Raw genomic sequence first — 23,086 nt, forward strand, 5'->3', positions numbered from 1 at the left:
TACACAGAGAAACCCTGTCTCAAACATTATTCTAAAAATTAGCTAACTTAATTGGTTAATGTTCACATTAACTGGTTACCTATCTTTTTTGAGACAGGGTTTCTCTGTGTAGCCCTGACTGTTCTGGAACTCACTCTGTAGACTTAGGCTAGCCTCAAACTCACAGAGATCCGCCACTTCTTCTTCCTGAGTGCCAAGATTAAGGACATATGTCACCACTGCCCTGCCTGGTTACCCTCTTTAAACAAATATTTATTTATTTTATTGTAGGTGTATTACTGTTTTGCCTGCATGTATGTGCACAAAGGGTGTACTTGGTGCCCAAGGAGGTCAGAAGAGGATGCCTGATCCCTTGACACTGAAGTTACAGATGATTGTGGGCTATTATGTGGGTGCTGGGAATTGATCCTGGGTCCCCTAAAGTGCAACACATGCTCTTTTATTTTCTTTTTAAGTTTTATTTAATGTGTACAGGTGTTTTTCCTGCATGTATGTCTGTGTACCACATGCATACATAGTGCTGTGGAAACCAGAAAAGAACGTCTGAGCCACCACATAGGTGCTGAGAAGTGAACCAGTGTCCTCTGGAAAGACAGCTAGTGTTCTGAACCACTGAGCCATCTCTCCAGCCCCTGAAACAGATGCTCTTAATCATTGAGAAATCTCCCCAGCTCTGGTTATCTACTTTTGTTTGTGTTTTTATTGTGGATGCTGCTGTTTGCTTGTTCTTTTGTGACCGGGTTTCATACAGACCTAGAACTCACCAAGTAGATCAGGCTGGCCTTGAACCCACAGAAATCTGCTTGCTTTTTGCTTCCTGAGAACTGGGATTAAATGTAATCATGCCTAGTTCTATGTGTTTTGTTTTTGAAGACATCTTTTAGGGCTCCTGATATAAAGCTACGGAAGAGCACTTGATGCCCATTTTTGAGACCATTAATTCTGTGACCCACAGATGTGAGAACAGGAATGTATGTGGTAACTACTGTGGGACCAACACCCACCCAGCAGAACTGGCAGCCTCTTGCTACCACAACTGAGTTAGTTACCTTTCTCGCTGACTTCTGCTGCCCAGTAGATGTCCGAATCATGTGTTAGCTGGGCCTGGAAAGGGGAGGAGTTGGGAGACAAGTCCTTGTCTGTGATGTTCAGCACTTGAGGCACAGGGCTTTGGTTACAGATGGTGATCTGGCGGGGTTCTGGGAGTGGGCCATGGTCGTTGATGTCGGTGAGTGTTATCAGGAGGGTCCCAGTGCCAGTGGTGGGAGGGCTCCCTGTTCACAATCACACACATGATCTCTTCAGCTTCTGCTCTTACTCTTGATTGGTGAATGAACCAATGTTAAGTTCCCCTAAGACCTACATAACCTGCCTACAAGTGGCTCCTGGTTACCACCCAGCTCTCCCCTATTAAGCCCCTCCATGCGTTAACTTCATTGTAAACTAAATTGGCAATGGCAAATCATGGCAACCACAGCATCATTCTAATTTGTGTCCACAGCAGACATTACTAACAAATCACAGTGCAGCCGCAGCTACTGCATTCAGACAGCCATTATAATTGATCACAGAGTAAAACCCACGTGCTACCTCATGCTTGTACAGTTGTCTGCTGATCAGGGAACCTGAAGCTTCAGAGAAACCAGCATCAAGGCCTTGACTCACTAGCTATTAAGCAGAGACGGTATAATATCATAATCTCCCTGGTAATGGTGCAACACCAGTAATCATTTGTGGGCTGCCCAGCGGTCCCTGTCAGTCAACCATCAGTAGAAACTGACGGGTCAATTCAGAGTTCAGTGAACTAAAAACAAGCAGAAAAGTGAGTCCTTGGTATCTTGCCTATCTCTTGGAATTCAGAAAAATTAGGATCATAGCAGTTAGGACTTTAAATCCAGCCTGGTTTGTCAATCTCCTCCCTACCATCATCTCCTGCTAAGGAGGGAACAGACTGTGTCCTAATGCTCTGGGTACCATAGGCCTGCCCATGGAAGGACTTGCTAAAAGCTCTCACCATTGTCTGTGGCCAAAACCATGGCTTCATAGATGTTGTTCCTCACAAATTGTTCATCCTCACGATCTAAAATGCCTGCAGCCGTGACTTGACCGCTGTCTGGGTCCATGGCTAGCCAGCCAGCTGGGTCTCTCAAGATGTGGTAGCTGGACAGAAAGTTGAGAAGGGTCACAGCTAGCACATGAAGAATCCTACTGCAATCATTCAGAGCCTCCTAGACCAAGTGCAGAGCCTTCAGCCTTGAGCATGGCAGGAAGGGTTTGGTGCAAGGATGATGGCACTGGTATTGAATAAACTTGATGATGAAGGAACAACCCACCCAAGCGTACCTATGTACTTGGCTGACCTGCTGCCCAGTCCCCACTTACCTGATCTTCTGATCCTCCTTGTCTGGGTCCTGTGCAGTATAGAAGCAGACCAATTCCCCAACAGAGATACCCTCCTGGACCTCAACGACTTTGGAAGGTGGGACAAACACAGGGGCCTCATTGACATCTTCCACGTGGACCACTACGGTGGCAGTGGCCGTCGGGAGTTTCACCACAAAGGAAGCCTCGTTGGTCACTTCTATGTACAGGGTGTGTTGGTTCTGAGCCTCAAAATCCAAGCCCTAGGAGAGAAGAAGAAGCTGAGGCAGCAGTGTGTGAAGTGGCCTGTGGGCACCAGCAGGGTCACAGTGAAGGGACCAAGACTCTGGTCAACAACCATCCTGCCCCCCCGTCCCCCCCATGTTTCCTAAGGGGAAATCTGGGGCCTCTTAGACCACCCCAAAGGCTTAGTGAGCCCTAGAAGGTTCGTTTCCAATGGGACAGTGCTGTCCTCTAGGACGGCCTTAGTCATGACTGAGTTGCCTCTGGTGACTAGCCTAAGTAGGATGCTGCATCCTACCAATGTTACAGACAAAGAACCACCTCTGTGTCTCTTGTGACTTGCCAGCGTCTCCATGGTCGCTCATATACTGGAATGAGAAACCTGTTTATAATTAGAGCCAAGAACATGTTTAATACACAAAGCAAGCTTTGGTATGGTTTTAATGTAGACTGAGTTCTCGAGGAACGCAACTTCTGAAAGGGGCTTCTAATTTAATTTGTTCAGGATGTTTTCAGTTGTTTATCCCCTGTTCTGAACAGCAGTGGTGGTAATACGTCACCAGCCTGACACTGTCTTGGTGTAGTCCCCAGTGAATGGCCCAAGGGAAGCAGCCAGGCAGGACTCCCTTTGTCCTAGAAGCCCAAACGGACCTACCTTCTTGGTTGTCAGGATGCCTTGGTTGGTCTCTGGGTGAGTGGTGACCGTGAAATGGTCCCCATTATCACCTCCCACGATTCGGTAGGTGGCACGCCATGCCGGTGAGTCGGGGTCATCCAGATCAGTCACGGTTAGACGCTGCACCTCATGACCCACTGCATTCTCAGGCACCCAGGCCTCATACTGTGCGGGGAGAGGGACAGGACGCAGTGCAGTCAGAGCAGAGATCGGTGTCACCCGACAGGCCGTTCATCCTGCTGCCGAGCCCTGCAGCCTTCTCACACTTCTGGGCCACCAGCCCATAGAGATTTCAGGACACACAGGAACAGAGAGACAATCCCAAGCGACAGCACAGATGTGGGGACAAGGTCACATACCCCAGACCCACTTCCCTTCTCCATGAGGGCCTGAAGCTCCGGACTCTCCCAGTCTGGGTGCCCAAGCCCCTACTGTGCACAGCCACCTTAGGGCAGAGAACAGAGACCCCAGAGAGATGGCCACTGTATCGGAGGCCTAGCCACAAGTTTGCGGGAGGTAACAAAGACCAGGAAATCAGCTTTCTGTTAAGTTTTAGGTTTTTGTTCGTTTTCTGAGACAGGGTTTCTCTATGTAGCTCTGGCTTTCCTTAAACTCGCTCTGTAGACCAGGCTGAACTTGAACCCAGAGATCTGCCTGCCTCTGCCTTTAGAGTACTGGGATTAAAGGTGTTACAGAGTTGAAGATGACCCTGAACTACTGATTCTCCTGCTTTACCTCCCAAATATTGTAATTACAGGCATGTGACACCCTACTTAAGTCTTCAGGACAATTTGTGTGCGCGTGGGCGTGTGCATGCGTGTGCACACGTGTGTGTGTTCACGCATGCATATGTATGTGCATGTGCGTGTGTGTGCATGTGTGTGCGTGTGTGTGTGTGTGCGCCCGTGCGTGTGCATGTGCCTGCAGGGCTGAGAGGTCAACTTCAGGTACTGCTCCTCAGAAGCTGACCACCTCATTTCCTGAGACCAGCCAGGGAGCCCCCCAACAATGGAGTTACAAGTGTGGGCCTCCACACCTGGCTTTTTACTCAGGTTGCCATGCTTGAACAGTAAACACTTTACAAACTGAGCCATCTCCCAAGGGCACATTTTTATCGAGGCCTAACTAGCGTTCCGAGGCTAGAGATTTGTGCACATACACACAGAGGAGCGTGTGTCACTTCAACTGATGTTGAGATTTTTTTCCCTTTTAATTTTTGTATTACATTTATGTATTGGGGGCGGGGCGCAGGTCATGTGGTGAGCTTGTGGAAATCAAAGGACAGGGCCAGTTCTCTCCTTCCGCCATGTGGGTCCTGGGATCAAGCAGGTCATTTGGGTTAGGGGAAAATATTCTTGCCCACTAAGCCATTTCTCCAGCAATGAGTTTTCTGTCCTGGCAGCTATGTTTATGGTAGATATGAGGTAGTAAGTTTCAAATGACATCAAGACTGGACATGATCAGATCACGACATCGAAGATTCAGAACAATTTATCAGGCATTTATCGCGACCTCCACTTCACAGATTAAGAAACTGGGCACAGAGAGACCTGGTGGTTTGCCTAAGGTTACACAGCCAGTAAGTGACAGACTTGGGACTTGGTTGGTTTCGGAGAAGCAGCCAACCCTGGTCCTTTACGTGACGAGGAATGCAGGAAGGAATGGGAGTTACCTTCTGTGGCTCAAACTCGGGGGCATTGTCGTTGACATCAAGGATTTCCACTATGGCCACCGCTGTGGTGGTAGAGCCCTCTCCATCCATGTCTGTGGCCTGGATGGTCAGTCTGTACTCGGGGACTTTCTGGGGGAGAAAGGAGCACAGAAGGAGCCCACTGTGAGTCCAATGTGAGGGGTTGTCCTCCTGACAACAAGGAACTGCCTGGGGGGTACGGAGGAGGAGAAGCTGTTCTTCCTCCCTTTCACCTTTTCTCAATTCCTTGGCTCGCCCCTTACCCGCCTCCAGGGAAGGCAGGTGAGGGTGCAGGGCTGAAGCCTCATCTCCCAGTAGCTCTCCTGTGGAAGACCCAGCACTGGCCAACCCTCGGCTGCTCCACATAGGCAAAGATATTAATTAGGAAACAGAAGGTAATTCCAATATCCACGGAGCTAGTTCTCCTTTGTGGCACACAGGGGACAAATCCCGGCAACAAGTAAACTAAATGAGCCGATTGGACAGGAAATGAGAATTGCTCCAAAGCCTGCATTCTACAGCTGCCTCCTCACCCCAGGGGATCTAGCCAGCAGGTTAGGCAGCAGGTCACTGGCCCAAAGAGCAGTGGGACAGCAAAACTAAGTGCAGGCGCAGCCAAGTCAATGCAGCTGGCCTGGGTCTCCCCGGCTGCCCACGCACATGACCTGGGTCTCCACTGCAGCCAACCTGGGTCTCCCAGGCTGCCCATATAGCCAACCTGGGTCTCCACGGCCGCCCACACAGCCGACCTGGGTCTCCACGGCCGCCCACGCAGCCGACCTGGGTCTCCCCGGCTGCCCATGCAGCCGACCTGGGTCTCCACGGCTGCCCATGCAGCCGACCTGGGTCTCCACTGCCTTGCCTTGACCTTGGGATAGCCACAGAAGCTTTCACTCTGGCCAGGCTTTGGCACATCGTACCTTCACAAAGGTCACTTACCTCCCGGTCCAGGCCACTGGAGATGACACTAATGGCCCCAGTGCTTTTGTGGATGGTGAACATGAGGTCATGTGGCTCCTTTGGTTCTTGGCTGTGGATGAAGTAAGCTACCACCCCATTGTAAGTGTGGATGGCATCGTCCTCATCTGTGGCTGTCACCTGCATCACAGAAGTGCCTGCAGGGGAAGGGGCCGCTTAGCACCTTTCTCTCTCCAGTACCAGCCTTGCCTATTCTGGAGCCCTGTGATGTCTGCCAACACCAAAAGGATCTCTCTCCAGCTCAGTGGCAGCCAGCTTCCTGGAACCCACTTGCTGTCACACCCTTTTTTCCTGGGAAGTGAATTCTCAGTTTATGCTGGTCACAGTCACTGGGGACATTTTTCACATCTCTGAGCCTTCCAGCCACAGCTGTGACCATGGTAGTGACTTCTGATAAATTTGGAGAAAGGTTGACTCAAGTTTGTAATCCCAGAACTTTGGAGGCTGAGGCAGGAGGACTGCCCATGAGCTAAAGTCTGGCCTTGACTACAGAGTAACGAGACTCTGTCTCAAACAAATAATAAGCATGCATGCTGTTCTTCAACCTTCCGTTAAATGTAATGGCTATGGCTCCAGCAGCCACAAGAGCTAGCCTAGGAACAGCAGAATAACAAGAAAGGAAACCCGGACCTTTTAACTAAGCCCTATTTACACCTTTAACTGAAGCCACCTGGATCGATTGCCTCAGGGCTTTCTCAGGATCAGGGAGGGAAAAGCAAAATTTTCATCTTGTTAAGACTGTTTAGGCCAGCCTGATCTACACAACAGGCTCCAGGCCAACAAAGGCTACACCGTGAGACCATGTTCCAAACAAACCCACACTACAACAACAGATCTTTAGAAGCTGGGCATGGTGGCACATGCCCGTAATTCCAGCACTCAGGAGGCAGAGGCAGGTGGTCCTGTGAGTTCAAAGCCAGCCTGGTCTACATGGTGAGTTGCAGGCCAGCCAGAGCTGTACAGTGAGACCAACATTTTTACCAGCATGGGTGCAAGCTTGTACTCAGGAGGCTAAGGCAGGAGGGTCACAAGTTTGAGGCTAGCCTGGGCTACACGGGGAGATTTTGCCAAAAAAAAAAAAAAATCAAAACAAGCAAATAAAAACAACCAATTATTTTAATGGTGGGAATTTCTGTTATTGGACATCTCTGATCAACTCATCTCTGAAACGCTCAGCCAGACGACCAAGAGGTGATCAGTCCAGACTACTCCAAAATGGGGGGATAGCTCAGTGGTAGAGCATTTGACTGCAGATTACTCCAAAAGAAGAGGACCCCGACCCTGTCCTTGTCCCCAGTGCCTGTCACTGAGCTTAGGAACACGCATCTACTCCCTCATCTTCTATTCCTCTCTTCCCTAGCAATAGCAGCCTATTTTTGCTTTCCCGCTAGGCCTGGCTGTTTGCCCTGTGGCTGCAGAACTTTGGCTGGGTTCTCCATAGTAAAGCTCTTCCTCTCTTCTGTGCGGTGCTGGTGCCCAAGGCCTCTCATACAGTCAGCACGTGTTCCACCCGAGCTGCACCCTCAGTGGTGTGGGTTATTCCTAACCTTCACAGTATTTCAAGGCTGATACTCCCATTTGGGTTGAAAAGCAGAGATAGGTCATGGATGTACCCAAGGTCACAGGCAGTAAAGAAGCAAAGTCCAGATTTAACTCTGAGCTTCTAAGTCTGGCTGAGCCCAAGCTTCTGGGAAGTCCTCAAATGTGAGTGTCTGAGCTCTGCCACAGGTCAGCCTTGATCAGGACTCCCCGGGTTGACGGGCGGGGTGTTGTGATGAGGGAATCTGACACATAGCGAGGGGGTTCCGGGCTGACCTCCAGAAGCTGATCCCCGACTAGATCTGGACCCCGCAGGCCTAGGGCAGCCCCTCCCCAATCTTACCCGGTGTTGCTCCCTCATGGACCCTCCCTCTGAAGGTCTCTTGAGTAAACTTGGGCTTGTTGTCATTCTGGTCTGTCACGACGATGGAGATGTTCATAGGCTCTTCCACAGAGGCACCGTTCTCTGACACTGCATGGCCATAAAGCTGTGGTAGGTAGGCACAGAGGTCCGGGGTCAGCTGGTGTTCCCCCCTCACCAGGCCTTGGTCTACCTCAGGAAAGACATCTACACTGGATACTAAAGGCTATTTACCTCATATTTGACAATCTTCTCCCTGTCCAGTGGCATGTTCAACAGCAACCAGCCTGTCTCCTTCTCTATGGTGAAGACGCCCTCAGGCGGACTGTCTGCTCCAGGCCCAGTGATGCTGTAGAAAATCTTGGTGCCTCTGTCCTTATTAGATTTGAGCTGGAAACAAAATAAAATGACAGCTGACAAAGTGACAGGTGCCGCACCTGGTGGCAAGGAGCCTCCTGCAGCCCCCACCCAGCAGCAAGGAACCCTGCTCTTAGGTCTTCAGACAATAAACCCTGCAGACATCAGTGCTGCCCAAGCAGAAGGCACAGTCCTACCTGATTCAGCCTCTGAGGGAAAGGACCCTTGCCGTTCTCGGGGACTGATATCGGCGGCATCACCCATTCTCTCTTGCGTCTTCGTAAGATGCGTTTGGGCAGGGCGCTCACTGCAGGCATCCCTGCCTGCAAAGAAAGGTGTGAACATGTTAGCTTTTACGGGAAAGGAGAAAGGGGTCAGGTGTGGCTTACACACCCATAATCCAGCGCTCAGCAGGCTGAGGCAAAGATCAGGATTAAAGGTCATCCTCAGCCACCAGCAATTTGAGGAACTGGAGGACTGCCTAAACCATGTGAGACCCTGTGTCAAAAAAAAAAAAAAAGGCCCAGTAATAACACTTATAATATTAAAAATAAAGGAAGAGGACAAGTCTATTTTTATTTGTATATACGCAAGGAATAATTGTCCTTATCATGTGTGACACGTAGAAGGAAACCAAAGGGACAGCACCTGCTCACAGTGGTTATCTCTGTCTTCTCAAGGTGGGCAGGGTACGAGCAGATGGAGACAGAGGCTCTCTGTTATATAGCTTTAAATACTTTTGTTTTGAACATTTGACAATTCAAAAATTTAAAAGGCACTAGGAAGCTGGGTGGCGGTGGCACATGCCTTTGATACAAGCACTTGGGAATCAGAAGCAGGTGGATCTCTGTGAGTTCGAGGCCAGAGTGGTCTACAGAGTGAGTTCCAGGACAGCCAGAGCCACACAGGGAAGACACCAGGAAGCATGGCCAAGTGCCTCAGGTCTACAATCCTAGAGGTTCACAAGATTGGCAGTCCTGTGTTGAAATGACCTTCACTTGGGGTTAACATGGAAGGGAGGGACCTAGGGAGCCTTAGTGAACAGGGTGCTGGCAGCCACGCCCCTCTTCCCACCTCATGGGCTGCCTCTCTAGTGCCTCCTACTGGGCAGCTTTAGTCACAGTCACTTCTCTGTTCTGATTAGCCTTCGATGCTCTGGGATGGTTGGCAGGGGTTAAGGGTTTACTTAGCGCTCACTGCTATAGCAATCAGACTGGCCAGCAGTAATCTGAACACAGCATCTTCCTTTTGTCCTAAAGACAAACATGGTGTTTTACCTGGACTGTCCCACTGCCCAGCACAGTGATTTCTCCATGGTCAGCACCAAGCATCTCATGTCCAGTGCGTCCTGTCAGGGCTACTGTGAGGTAAAGAGAAAGAGGGAGTTAGAAAGCTGCCCCCTGACTAGATTAAGGACTACCAAGTGGTAGCATCCGGAGTCTCTGTCCAGCAGGTGGTTACAAGTCTCGGATGGCGTTTCTATACATCGTCTTACCATTATTTTAAATATTTTTTCATTTGTATGTGTATGAATAGATGCTGCATATGTGAGGTGCCCGTGAAGGGCAGGAGAGTCAGATGACCTGCAGCTGGAGTTGCAGGTGGTTGTGAGCCCCCTGATATATGAGTGTTAGGAACTGAACTCAGGTTTTCCGGAAGAACAGTCCATGTCCTTAACCACGGAGCCATCTCTCCAGCCCCTCCATGTGGTCTCGGTGGAGGGAGGACCACCTCACCATCAGCTTGTGTGTCCAGCCCCTTTGTTCACCAGGCTGGAGAACCAAGGCTGGGAGCATTCACAGCATTAGTTGCTGGTAGCCTTGTTGAGTTACATCTAAAGGAAGACAATTTCCTGGAGGAGATCTACACAGAGTAGGCACCCAAGGATGTGACCCCGTGTGGCACTGTTACCCACAGACACTTTCTGCAGTTTCTGGTAATTTAAGTTTGTCATACTTCTTTTCAATTCTACCGGCAAAGCCCCCTCTCCCCCCAAAAAGTTTTATTTATTTTTATTTTATATGTACGGGTGTTCTGCCTGCCTGTGTGTCTGTGCACCAAAGAGGCCAGAAAAGGGATCCGGATTCCTGTGGTTCTCAAGTTACAGGTGGTTGCGAACCACCACGTGGTTGCTGGGAATTGAACCTGGATCCTCTGGAAGAGCGGCCGGTTCTCTTAATCATGGAGCCATCTCCTCAGCAGTTATAGTTACTGCCTACAAGTCACCAGCACACATCCACGCTAGCTATTAGTCTCAACCCCCTTGATTTGTGTTGCTGAGGGTCAAGCCCAGGGCTGAGTGAATGCTAGACAATATGGAGAGGCACTCCCAGAGGGAGGATGTGGAGAAACCGGATGCCCGGCATGCATGGCTGGTGGGAATGTGTAAGTGAATAGCCACTGTGGAAAAATCTGGCAGTGGAGCTGGAGAGGTGGTCACCGCTGAGTACGGGCTACTCTTTCAGAGGATCTGGGTTCAATTCCCAGCACCAACATGATGGCTCACGACACCTGTAACTCTAGCTCCAGGAGATCTGACACCCTCTTCTGGCCTCTGTGAACACCAAGTACGCATGCGGTGCACAGACAGACACGTAGACAAAACACCCCCACACATGAAGTAATACGGTTTGGAAAAAAATTAAAATGTAGTCTCAAGGCTAAGCATGTAGCTCAGTAGTAGAGTGCTGTCTCACATGTACAAAGCCCTGAGGTCAATCTCCAGCGCGTTTTTTAAAACCAAAAGTGCATGTTAAGGTGTCCACAGCAGCATTGCTTATCACTGCTGCCACCGGAAATGGTAGGTGTCCACGGAAGCAGCGCGGACAGAAACACTGCGGTATCACCACACTTTGAAATGACTCAACTGCAAGAACGTGCAGCAAGGGGTGGAATCAAGGAGCAGAAGCAAAGCCAGAGAGAAGGCAGGATGCACGCCCCTGGGGAAAAAACACCCCTCCCCCAAACAGCCAAAGCTGGAAGTCTCGGTAGTCCAGACAGACCTTGTAATAAAAGACAGAGTAAGAGGAGGAAAACAAGCTTATTAACGCATTCAGTATGTGTCACATGGGCGAAACCTCCGTGTGGCTAGAACTTGACAGGCCTTCCTCAACAATGAACAGTGCAGTTCAGAGAAGCCACAAGACAAAGAGAAGCACTTACAGAGGCAGGAAACTGATGTAAATCCAGGGAGCAAACTCATGGAGCGAGGTTTCTTTACTGATAAGAGTGGCTTTCAGAAAGGAGAATTATAGCCTGTTGGGGGAAAGCTGGGAGGGCAGAAAGGTCCTCCTCCCCTTTCTTCTCTACCTGCTGACCACCTCTCCATCCCCTGCATTTGCATCTGTATCCATCCATCTTTATTCTTTGTGCTAAGTATCGAATCCAGGGCTTAAACATGCTGAATATATACCCCCTCACCTCCTTCTTTCCTTCCTTCCCTCCTTCCCTCTCTTTCTCTCTCTCTCCAAAGTCTTCTTATATAGCCTTGTAGACCAGGCTGGTCTTGAACTCATCCTAGGAGAACTGAAATTAAATTAAAGGTGTTCACCAACATGCCTGCCTCTTGTGGTACTTTTTAATTGCCTTTTGTTCACAAATATTTATATCCACCAGGCATTTTCTGAGGCAACACATTTTGGTTTCTTATAGCAAGATTACACTACATGAAGCTGGGAAGCTGGCAAAACTTATAGAGGCGGATGAAGTCAGTCAAAAGGGCCCCAGTGCTTAACTACCATAACGAGCCATTGGCAGCCCAGAGTCCAGTGCCGGCTTTCAGGAGTATCAGAACCCCAAAGCTCCAGAGCACACACAGTTAGGCAGGATCCTCCTGGAAAGCTGGAATGTGCAAGTAGGAAAGCGAAGACTGCTTAGAGACAGCCTTGCCTCCTTGACAATATCCTCTCTGAGGAGTTCTAGCTAACACACTTGGCTGGAGAAGAAGGGAAGAAAGGGACCCGGGCTTGATTCTATTCCAGAGGGTGCCAGGAGCCATAAGAACCATGGAGTGGCCCTGGCTTTTATTCTACTGCGCATGTCTGCAGGCTCACCCGAGGAATTTTGCTTCTCCTTAATCCTAGAAAGATGACCAGGAGCGATAGATGTAAGATAAAGACTAGCCAAGCAGTGGTGGTGCTCCCCTTTAATCCCAGCACCTGGGATGCACAGTTCTACAGGTTCTACAGGTGGTTCTCTGTGGAGAACCAGCTTGGTCTACAAAGCAAGTTCTAGGACAGCCAGGACTGTTAAACAGAGAAACCTTGCCTTGAAAAATGAAAAAAAAAAAGATAAAGACTAAATCACCTTAAATATAAGCGTGTGCCATCACGTCTAGCTAATAGGTTTAACATGTTCATTAAAGTCACATAGCTAGACAATGAAAATGCTAAAAGTAGTTCCCAGACCTATCTGAAACCTGTCATTTCCATAATCACCTCAGACACGTGGGCTTTTTCATCTTCCCAAGAGCTTCCTCCACTCCCATTATTCCTCATCTACAGAAATAACAGAGATCATTTTTAAAGCCAGCTCTTCGTTGTTTTTGACCTGAGGAATACAGCACTCATGTGCAGTGCCTGAGCAGGACAGAAGAGGGCATCAGACCCCCTGGAAATGGAGTTATAGGGGGCTGTGAGCTGCCCAATGTGGGTGCTGGGAACCAAACATGGGTCCTTGGCAAGAACAGTCTATGCTCTTAACTACTGCGCCATCTCTGTTGCCCCCCCCCCCATATTTTTATTTTTAAAGCCTGTTAGTTGTGAGCAACAATGTTTGAATTCAGAAATCTACCTGCCTCTGTCTCCTGAGTGCTGGGATTAAAGGCGTACACCACCACCACTTGGCATGAACACCGATTTCTTTTTTTTTTTTTTTCGAGACAGAGTTTCTCTGTGGCTTTGGAGCCTGTCCTGGAACTAGCTCTTGTAGATCAGGCTGGCCTTGAACTCACAGAGATCCGCCTGCCTCTGCCTCCCAAGTGCTGGGATTAAAGGCGTGCGCCACCACCGCCCGGCTGAACACCGATTTCTTGATGCAGAACTCGGATTAATTTATTAAAAGCTTAGATTTGGAAGACCACCATTCGACTTACAGAACCATCACGAGGACCACACAAATCAGAACACAAAACACGACTCTGTGGACCACACACAGCATCATCTAGCATCCTCACCAAGAGGAAACTCCAAGGCGAGAAGACTTGCCTGAACCCATACTGCTTAAGAGTAGATTTAGAAGCAGAACCCAGCAGAGGCTAAAGTCAGATTCTTCAGCAAGGCATTCATTCAAACCCGTGCACCCGTGACATTTGCCTAGAAACCACGCTAAAAGTGCTTGTCCACACGCATCTCTAAATTCCTACAGGGCGCTCTGAAGCCACTTTTCTTAGCCGTCTACACCATCCGTCAACTTAATCAACAATTCCCGGCTGACACAGCAAAAGTGCAGAGACAACTTAAATGTGCATCAGTGAGAGATTGACTTTTGTTACATCATCATCCGTGCAATGAAACATCAACTGGACGGACGAACAGGGCAGGGGAGCCAGCTCAGTGGTGAGCACACACTCGCCTAGCATGCGGCCTTGGATTTGACTCCCCAGCACTCAAAAAATAAACAAGCTAAAAGAGATGGGCATCCTTATTCTGTAGCCTACGAGAAGATCCTAGGGCATACTGCTAATAAATCTTAACGTCTTAATAGTAGAAAGTGATCTGTTTCCCTGCTAAAATGCTCATTTGTACTTCATTATTTATTAGATTGTGTGTGTGTGTGTGTGTGTGTGTGTGTGTGACAATGGTGTATTGACCAGGACCTTACACACACCTGGCAAGAACTGTGACAAGAACTGTGTCACTGAGCTATAACCCTAGTCCACATGTGTCCTTTTAAATCTGTATTTGAGAGCTGGAGAAAAGGCTCAATGGTTACAAGCACTTCCTCATTAATCCAAGGAACAGAGCTCAGATGCTGGCAGCTATGTCAGGAGGTTAACAGACGTCGGCAGCTCCAGCTCCTTATGGGAGCTGATGCCGCCCCCTGGACTCTGTGTACATCCCTCCATAAATAAAATGGAAAACACCAACAACAAAAATTGAAAAGTATCTCTGAAAAGCAATTCAAAAGAAATAGGCTTCTGGGCAGAGAGCCCTGTAGCTGGGACAAAGATGAGGTGATTATTTATCGCAGACCGTTCTGGAGTCCCACGGTTACTGCCGTATTCTTTTTTTTTTTAAGGTTTATTTATTTATTATGTATACAATATTCTATCTGTGTGTATGCCTGCAGGCCAGAAGAGGGCACCAGATCTCATTACAGATGGCTGTGAGCCACCATGTGGTTGCTGGAAACTGAACTCCGACCTTTGGAAGAGCAGCTAGTGCTCTTAACTGCTGAGCCATCTCTCCAGCCTTTGTACAGCTATTCAAAACACTGACTTAACATTTGCCAGGCATGGTGTTGTATATCTATAATCCCACCCAGTCCCTAGGAGGTGGAAGCAGGAGAGTAAGGAGTTCACTGTGCTTGTCAGCTGGAGTTTGAATCCATCCTTGGCTGTATGAGAGCCTATCTCAAAACAATAAATATAAAAAATGTAATAGTTACTTTACTTTCGTTTCTGTTCTTGAACTGCGGGAGACTCCATCATCTCCCTGTTCTATCCTTCCAGGTTACCCAGCAGGGCACTAATGATTTCCCCAATACTCATAAAGCCTTAAGCCCCCCCTCCAAATTCTAAAATATGCCATATATATCTGCAGTAAGCCAAAAAAATCCTCCTATTATCTACACACTCTATTTCCAAGGAATGCCAGCACACCCTGTTGCCCTGTCTCCTGGCACTTCCCACTAGTCCATGGTGCTGGACGTGAAGATCTCAGTATCTAGGGTCTCCATCTGTTCTCAGAGGGGACAGTGCCAGCAATCAAGCAGCCAGCGGTCATGTATTAATGGTGTCTCAGCCTCCCCCGCAGGCTGCATATTCCAGACACATCGGCTCTAACCCACATTCAACAGGAAGCAGAATACAACCAAGGGGCAGGAGTTCAGGCAGGCAGGGGCATGCTTCAAACACCCACTCTGCTGGAGACACTCAGCTAAGTGTTTTCTTTCCCAGTCCTGGGAAACAATATCACCTGTAAGGTAGGTATTACGCTTCCAACTCGGCAACTCAGCAAACAAGAGGCTGTAGGGGCAAAGGGATAGAGGGTGCCTTGAACTGCCCCAGGGACAGCTTCAGAGAGGAAGTCCCAACAGCTAAAAGACCGCAGGACTTCAAATCTTGAAGGCAGTCAGTGAAGAACACAGAGGTCCAGCGCACTTGGCTGTCAACTGTATGCCTATGAAATGGTGTGAGCATCTGGAAATTCAATCCACTCACCTGAAAAGTGAGAATAATAATGTGTGCCTGGCCCAGGATAAGACTATAGTAAAAGGTACCGTCAATCTATGTAAACACAGTTAGCCAGCGCGTCTAGATCCAAGTCTTGGCTTCTATCAGCTCCCTTTGTATGCTGTGCATATGTGTGCCATACGTGTGTCAAACATGTGAGTGTGTACATAAACACACATGCGGAAGCCAGATCAATGTATCAGGTGTCTATCTCGGTCTACCTTATTGCCTTGAAAAGTCTCTTATTGAATGAGAAGTGGCCCCCATGACATCCCCCCTCCCAGGACCCCCTCCCTCAGCTGGGCTGACTGGACAGCAAGCCCTCTCAGGACCACCACCCCGTCTCCACCCTCAGTGATGCTGGCTGGGGCTACAGGCACACACAACCAAGCCAGACTGTCACGTGGGGGTTTGAACTCGGGTCCTCACGCTTGCAGGATAAGTGCTCTTATCAGCTGAGCCAACTTCCTGGTTCCCTCACTCTTTTGAGGTAAGGTTTGCTATGCAGCTTAGGCTGGTCTGGACTTAATATGTAGGCTAGGCTGGCCTCAAACTTGCAGTAATTTCCCTGCCTTTTGGCCTTCCATGTACTAAGATAACAGGTGTCATCACACCCAGCTGACCTTTTTTTTAAAATATTTATTTATTATGTATACAATATTCTGTCTGCCATGTATGCCTGCAGGCCAGAAGAGGGCACCAGACCTCATTACAGATGGTTGTGAGCCACCATGTGGTTGCTGGGAATTGAACTCAGGACTTTTGGAAGAGCAGGCAATGCTCTTAACCGCTGAGCCATCTCTCCAGCCCCCAGCTGGCCTTTTTTTATCTTTAAAAAGATTTAAATTTTTTTTATGTGTACTTTTAAATTTTTTTGAGTGTTTTGTTCAAATGTGCATGCAATACCAGCAGCAGCCAGAGAGTCCCTGAAACAGCAGTTACAGATATCTGTGAGGGGTCACACGGGGCCCAGAACTGAACCTGAGGCTTCTGTAAGAGCAGCCAGTGCTCATAACCCCTGGGCCATCTCCCCAGTACCTACCCTCCCCCTCCTCTAGTCCTTTCTAGACCACAGAAAAAAACATCTCCCCATCTGCAAAAAGGTTAGCTGCACTTGAAGAGCCAAGAGAGTGGAAGCTCAGAGAGTGGAAGCTCAGTCTGCTTCTGGAAGGGCTGTCTGCAGCGTGTGTGCGTGTGTGCGTGCGTGTGTGTGTGTGTGTCCTCTGTGGCTCACTGGGGGAGGCAGAGGACAGAGGTCTCACAGACACACGGACCTCTCTAGGGAAACTCACTGGGTATCTGTGAGAACATGAGTCATTTTCTCTCTAAGTTAGGCATCACAGAGAAACTGCTGAGAGGTTATGCCCCGGGGCGGACCATTACAGCTTCCTCCTGGACGCTTCCTGGAATCTGTGGCTTTCTGCCACTGTCTCAGACTAAAGCTGAGCCCCAACCCCGGTCTCATCATCACTCATCCTGCGTTGGCCTCACCTTCCTCAGAGAGAGAAGATACTTGTTCCTGGCTGTGAAGCTCTCAAGGCCTCACATCCTGGCTAACTCATGGGGGCATGAATGGACTTGTGTCATGCTCTTTCTGAGGTGAGTTGATGAGCACCAATGAATACATGACGCAATGGTTCAAACTTTAAGGCTGGAAAACAAAGGCCTAGACAGTTCTGACTTCCACGCCCGACCAAGGCTTCAAAGCCGTTTGACTGCTGCAGCTCGCTTTCCCCACAGGGGTTTGGACAGGGGAACAAACTCAAGGAGAAGTGCCCGCTGGACCCTGGGAAACACAGCTTTCAGATGGGACTGTTTCTATAGAAATGAAGAAGAACGACAAAAAAGATCGGAGCCTCGTGTTTCTGCTCTAGATAGGAGACACTCGATAGAACCTGGAGTCCCTGGCATAGGTTCAAAACTCCTCTCTAAAAGGCCTCCCGTGAAGGCTGGCCTCAGATCTTAGACTGACACCACTATAAACCTCAGGTCCTGGAGCTGTGGAAGAAAGGAAGCATTTTAAGCAGATTTATGCAAACTGACGGGCATTGTGCTGAGGATATCTGCTTGACTTTAGGTCAGAAATGCCCAGACTCCTTCCTTCCCACGCCCAAGGAAACAGCCTTAAAAGGGGGTATGGGACTTCTCAGCCACAATACGAAGGTGCTACATAGCTCCAAAGTCAAAATATGTTAGATGCTCTGGCAAGAGAAAATGACCCATCTAAGGACCAAAGACCCATCAGAGTGATCGATCAGTCCTGGCCTATTTCCTGCTGATATCGGGTGTTAGACTAGAGGAAAAGGGAAGTATCTACCTGATCAGGATGTGCTCACACAGCAGTTGTGAGAGTGGCAGGAGACACTGCTTTCAAAGTCTCAGTTCTACTTCGTCTGGGGACATACCTGCCTTGATTCTAGCTTGTCTGGGGACATAACTGCCTCACAGAGCAAACAAGCTTCTGAAGAGCGGTAGGATAAGAGGCACAGAGGGAAAGCATGTGGAACTGACTGGAAAGATGCTGAGGTTTTCCAAAGTAAAGCTCTGTGTGTGTGTGTGTGTGTGTGTGTGTACACACAACACACTGAAAAATACTAATTGAAAGGCCATTGCTAAATTGAGTGGTAGTGGCACACGCCTTTAATCCTAGCACTTGGGAGGCAGAGGCAGGCAGATCTCTGTGAGTTCGAGGCCAGCCTGGTCTACAAGAGCTAGTTCCAGGACAGGCTCCAAAGCTACAGAGAAACTCTGTCTTGAAAAACCAAACCAACCAAACAAACAACAAAAAACCCATAGATAACCCCTTTGACCTGAGTACGGTGCCAGAAATTATCCCAGATATGGCAAAAACAAACCCACGAGGATCCTTAAATCTGTTGCTTACATAGAAGAAAAAGAAAGGATACAATAACCTTCCAATGGAACGCTTGATTAGGCTGTAGTACAGGCGCTTGAATATCTACACTATAGCCTCAAATTCTATCAAAGAAAATCTCCCAAGGAAAAACAGTGCTCTACAAAGCAGGGAAAAGATCACAAGGAGCCATTTATAGTACAGTCCGACAATTATATATTATTAATAGCTTCACACTGCACAAATGAGGAGAGATGGAGTCGAGCCCTGGACCAAGAAGGCGTCCCGTCTTTGAACCCTGTCCATGAGGCATCGTTTAAACAAGGGGATATCAAGATGGACAGTTGTGGTGACATGTGCTTATATACAGCAACAGCAAAGGCTGAGGCAAGAGAGCACAAAAAGATGGCAGTGGAAAACAATGTTGAATAGGACTAGAACTGAGAAGACCAATGGGGAGAGGCCATAAGGTAGAGAAGCATGCTGGGAATGTACCCACTATGAAGGCTGAGAGCCCCCGTGCTTCTGGCTGAACTGTCCCGGGGCATGCTGGAGGGTCCATCCCCATGCTAGCTTCACTGAAGTTAATCTCCAGCACGCTTGGGGGTCCAGTGCTTCTCCAGAGTGCCAGGCTGAAACCCCACCCTGAATCTACTGTCTTCTGGAGGGCTAAAGGATGTGATTCTTGTTTGAAACTCATCAATAATGTGGCACTGATCTTAGGATGAATGGGTGGGGTGCCCCTGTAACACAGAACTCAGGAGGGACACAGGACCAGAAGAAGCTCATGTGTTCAAGGGACCACAGAGCACAGTCCACGTCCAACCGCATCTTCCTACGACTCTGCTTTCAGAAAACAGAAACTAAAGGGCTGGAGAGATGGCTCAGAGGTTAAGAGCATTGCCTGCTCCTGCAGACGACCCTGGCTTAGTCCTCAACACTCATACTGGGTGGCTTGCGGCTGCCTCTAACTGGTTCCAGGAGTTCTGACGTTTTCTTCCGGCTTCTACCAGCACTAGCAAGAACATGGTACATACAAACTCATGTAGGCACATACAGATACTATAGCAGTCCATTGGAGAGGAAGTCATTCCATCCTGCAGGGGAGCTCCTTGAGACGGAAGGTAAACAACTCAAGATAGCTCAGGAAGTACCTGAAACTGACCAGATTCACTAACACCTCCAACCCCTCCACCCTCTCCCCCAGGCCAGAGCAGTTGAGCTGCCAAGAAGACTGAGACCAGCCCAGCTGGTCTGCCTGGAAGAGGTCTAGACCAGAGTTCCCTAGAAAGGACAGTCTCTAACCAGACAAGCTGTCGGCAGGCAGTGCAGTGTGCCCCAGGTGCCCAGGTTTTTTGAGCTGTCACATTCTGGCGTGGGCTTTGGTGATGCTTTTGTCTTTGAGTCATTTCTGCCCCTCACCCATATCCCTGTAAGTAGCCCCATTAAAAGTAAGCAGTCTTTGGTGGTATCTGTACTTTGGTCTATTTGTTGTGGGTTCCCAATCTGGGTGTTTCATCTCTCCAGGAAATTTTTTGTCAAATAACACATACATATACATTAAAAAACAAATCTTTAAAACAAACAAAACCCCTCAAAAACATTAATATGCAATCTTTACCTCCATTTTCCAGCCACATCCTAGCCCTTCTTTTCTAACCCCTCATCTTCAACTTCACTTTGCTCATTAGCAGTAGTAACTTTCTCTAAGACAGGTTTTTATATAGCCCTGCCTGGTCTGGAACTCCCTACTAGACCAGAGTGGGCTTGAACTCATGGAGATCCACCTGCTTCTGCTTCCCAAATAGTGGAATTAAAGGCAAGAGTCAGGACCAGATGTGGTGGTGCATGAAGGGACTCTAGCCAGCCTGGACTTAGCAACCATGACTCTGGCAGGCCTTGCTCTTCTCCCCAAATCCCTCTGCCTTGCTAAAAACCACTAGATTACATAGATTACATCCCTAAAGCTGGCCACCAAGGTCTGTTCCCTTATTTAGCTACTTCCTCCTCCTGAGGCTGACAACTAAAGTCCAGCTACCAAACTATCGAGGTCTAGCAATCAAGAGCCCCATTTGGCTACCCTACATGCCCAGTTAAAACTAAACACCTCATCCTAACACAGGGTCGCCCCTCTCCTTTCCTTTATAAACCGCCATTTTCCTGCGTGCCACCTCCGTTTCCTCCCCATCTTCTCCAACCAGAGGCAGTTTTTGTTCCCCTCCAGGAAGAATATCCCTTTCCCTTGTTCCCTTTACCTTCTCCCTCATCCTCTACTTCCTGTCTTTGTCTCTCATTCCCTGCCCTCTGTCCCTCTGGGACAAATGACTCTCCTTAGTGCTGAGAGCTTGGTCTTGCCGGTCCTGAGCTGATACCAATCTCTTACAGTGCATCAGCACTGGAGGTAGAAATGGGGATCTCTGTGAGTTCCAGGTCAGCCAGGTTACACAGCAAGATCCGCCCCCCCCCCTTTAAGGCATGCATTACCATGCCTAATTATTATCATTCTTTTGTTTGTTTTCAAAACAGGACCTCATTATATGGTTTTGGCTGTCCTGGAACTCACTATGTAGATCAGGCTGGCCTTGAACTCACAGATATCAGCCTGACTCTGTGTTAGGATTAAAAGCGTGCACCAGGGCTGGAGAGATGGCTCAGCAGTTAAGAGCATTGCCTGCTCTTCCAAAAGTCCTGAGTTCAATTCCCAGCAACCACATGGTGGCTCACAACCATCTGTAATGAGGTCTGGTGCCCTCTTCTGGCCTGCAGGCATACACGCAGACAGAATATTGTATACATAATAAATAAATAAACATTTTAAAAAAGAAAAAAAAAAAGCGTGCACCACTGCAGCCAGCTAATTATTATTTTTTGAGACAGAATTCCATGTAGTCCAGACTGCACTCAAATTCATATGTACCCAAGGCTTGCCCTGAACTCCCCGACTGAACTCCCGATCCTCCTTCCTCTATTTCTCATCGTGGCCAGCTAATATCTCTATTTTTCAAAATGCATTTAAATATTTTTTGGTTTTATTCTGTGTGTATGAATGCTTCACCTGTACGTATATATGTGTATGACATGTGTGACTGGTGCCCATGGAGGTCAGAAGAGGCACTGGATCATCTATAACTGTGTTAAGAATGGTTATGAGTCATGTGGGTACCAGAACTTGAACTTGGGTCTTCAGCACAAACAGTCAGTGTTCCTAACCACTGAGCTATCTCTCCAGTCCCTAACACCTCTATTTCTTTCTTTTTTTTTTTTTTTAAGATTTATTTATTATGTATACAACATTCCTTCCATGTATGGTTGCATGCCAGAAGAGGGCACCAGATCTCATTATAGATGGTTGTGAGCCACCATGTGGTTGCTGGGAATTGAACTCAGGGCCTCTGGAAGAGCAGTCAGTGCTCTTAACCTCTGAGCCATCTCTCCAGCCTCCCCTAACACCTCTATTTCATAGATGAGAAACTAAGGTGCAGTGATTAGAAAAACAGTCTGAGCCGGGAGCTGCAGCTAGTAAGTCAACAAACAGACCCAGCCCAAGTACCCTACATGTAATACTACTGATAAACTTTATGCAAACTTCAACTACAGAAGTGTGAAATGAGGGGCTGGAGAGATGGCTCAGCAGGTAAGAACACTGGCTGCTCTTGCAGAGCAGTTCCCAGCATCCACATGGCAGCTCACAGCTGTCTGTAACTCCAGTTCCAGGGGATCCGACACTCTCACACAGACACACATGCAGGCAAAACACCAGTGCACATGAAATAAAAATAAACCATTAAAAAGAAAATACAAGTTTGAAATGATTCCACAAACAAAGCCTCCCCTTCGTGTGCAAAGTTTAAAGACACACAAATCCGGCCGGGAGGTGGTGGTGCACGCCTTTAATCCCAGCACTTGGCTGTGAGTTCAAGGCCAGCCTGGTCTACAAGAGCTAGTTCCAGGACAGGCACCAAAGCTACAGAGAAACCCTGTCTCAAAAAACAAAAAAAAAAAAAAAAAAAAAAAAAACCCAAAACAAACAAACAAAACACAAATCCCTGTCTTGGGGGCTGGAGCGATGGCTCAGAGGAGAAGAGTTCTGGCTGCTCCTGTAGAGAACCTTGGTTAGGTTCCCATCACCCACACGGTGGCTCACAACTGTCTTTAACTCCAGTTCCTGGGGATCTGATGCCTTCTTTTGACTTTCCTGGGCACACATATGATGCACTTATATACATGCTGGCAGAGCATCATAGAAAATAAATCTTAAAACAACAACAACAAAACCTAAATCCCAAATATCTTGTATTAAAAATAATTGTAGAAAGTTCCACAGCTGTTAGGCTGCAGAGGCAATGGAGCTGTAAACTCCCGTCTGGCGGGGCCATGCACACACATTTGTTCACATGCAAACCTACGTCTCAAATCATGGGTGTTATGAATTATTTGAGGCTTTCTGGAATGCACCCTTTATATCAGTACAACTGTGCCCTGCCCAAGACTGTCTCCCACAGCACTATCTGGGATTAAGAAAGAATTTATATATCTCTTTCAGTGGGAAAATAAAATCAGAAACGAGAGTCTGCTTTAAGACCAGAAACCACCTTTTAGGGAGCAAAAGGCCTGCTAGTAGAATCTGAAGTCTA

The 23,086-nt window shown here is 48.3% G+C and overlaps 1 protein-coding gene across 1 annotated transcript in view; it reads right to left on the reverse strand.

Annotated features, from left to right (window-relative positions):
* The window catches only part of Cdh3 (cadherin 3), a 46,336-nt gene that overhangs the window by 10,630 nt on the left and 12,620 nt on the right, over positions 1 to 23,086 (reverse strand). The window contains exons 3-12 of the mRNA XM_038312885.2: positions 9,483 to 9,562; positions 8,403 to 8,528; positions 8,083 to 8,238; positions 7,831 to 7,975; positions 5,910 to 6,085; positions 4,953 to 5,081; positions 3,260 to 3,445; positions 2,383 to 2,624; positions 2,015 to 2,160; positions 1,050 to 1,274 (exon numbers count right to left, since the gene is read on the reverse strand). Coding sequence (XP_038168813.2) covers positions 1,050 to 1,274; positions 2,015 to 2,160; positions 2,383 to 2,624; positions 3,260 to 3,445; positions 4,953 to 5,081; positions 5,910 to 6,085; positions 7,831 to 7,975; positions 8,083 to 8,238; positions 8,403 to 8,528; positions 9,483 to 9,562 — 1,611 coding nt within the window. The remainder of the gene's footprint in view (positions 1 to 1,049; positions 1,275 to 2,014; positions 2,161 to 2,382; positions 2,625 to 3,259; positions 3,446 to 4,952; positions 5,082 to 5,909; positions 6,086 to 7,830; positions 7,976 to 8,082; positions 8,239 to 8,402; positions 8,529 to 9,482; positions 9,563 to 23,086) is intronic.

This window comes from Arvicola amphibius, chromosome 15, assembly GCF_903992535.2.
Source record: "Arvicola amphibius chromosome 15, mArvAmp1.2, whole genome shotgun sequence".
Lineage (NCBI taxonomy): Eukaryota > Metazoa > Chordata > Mammalia > Rodentia > Cricetidae > Arvicola > Arvicola amphibius.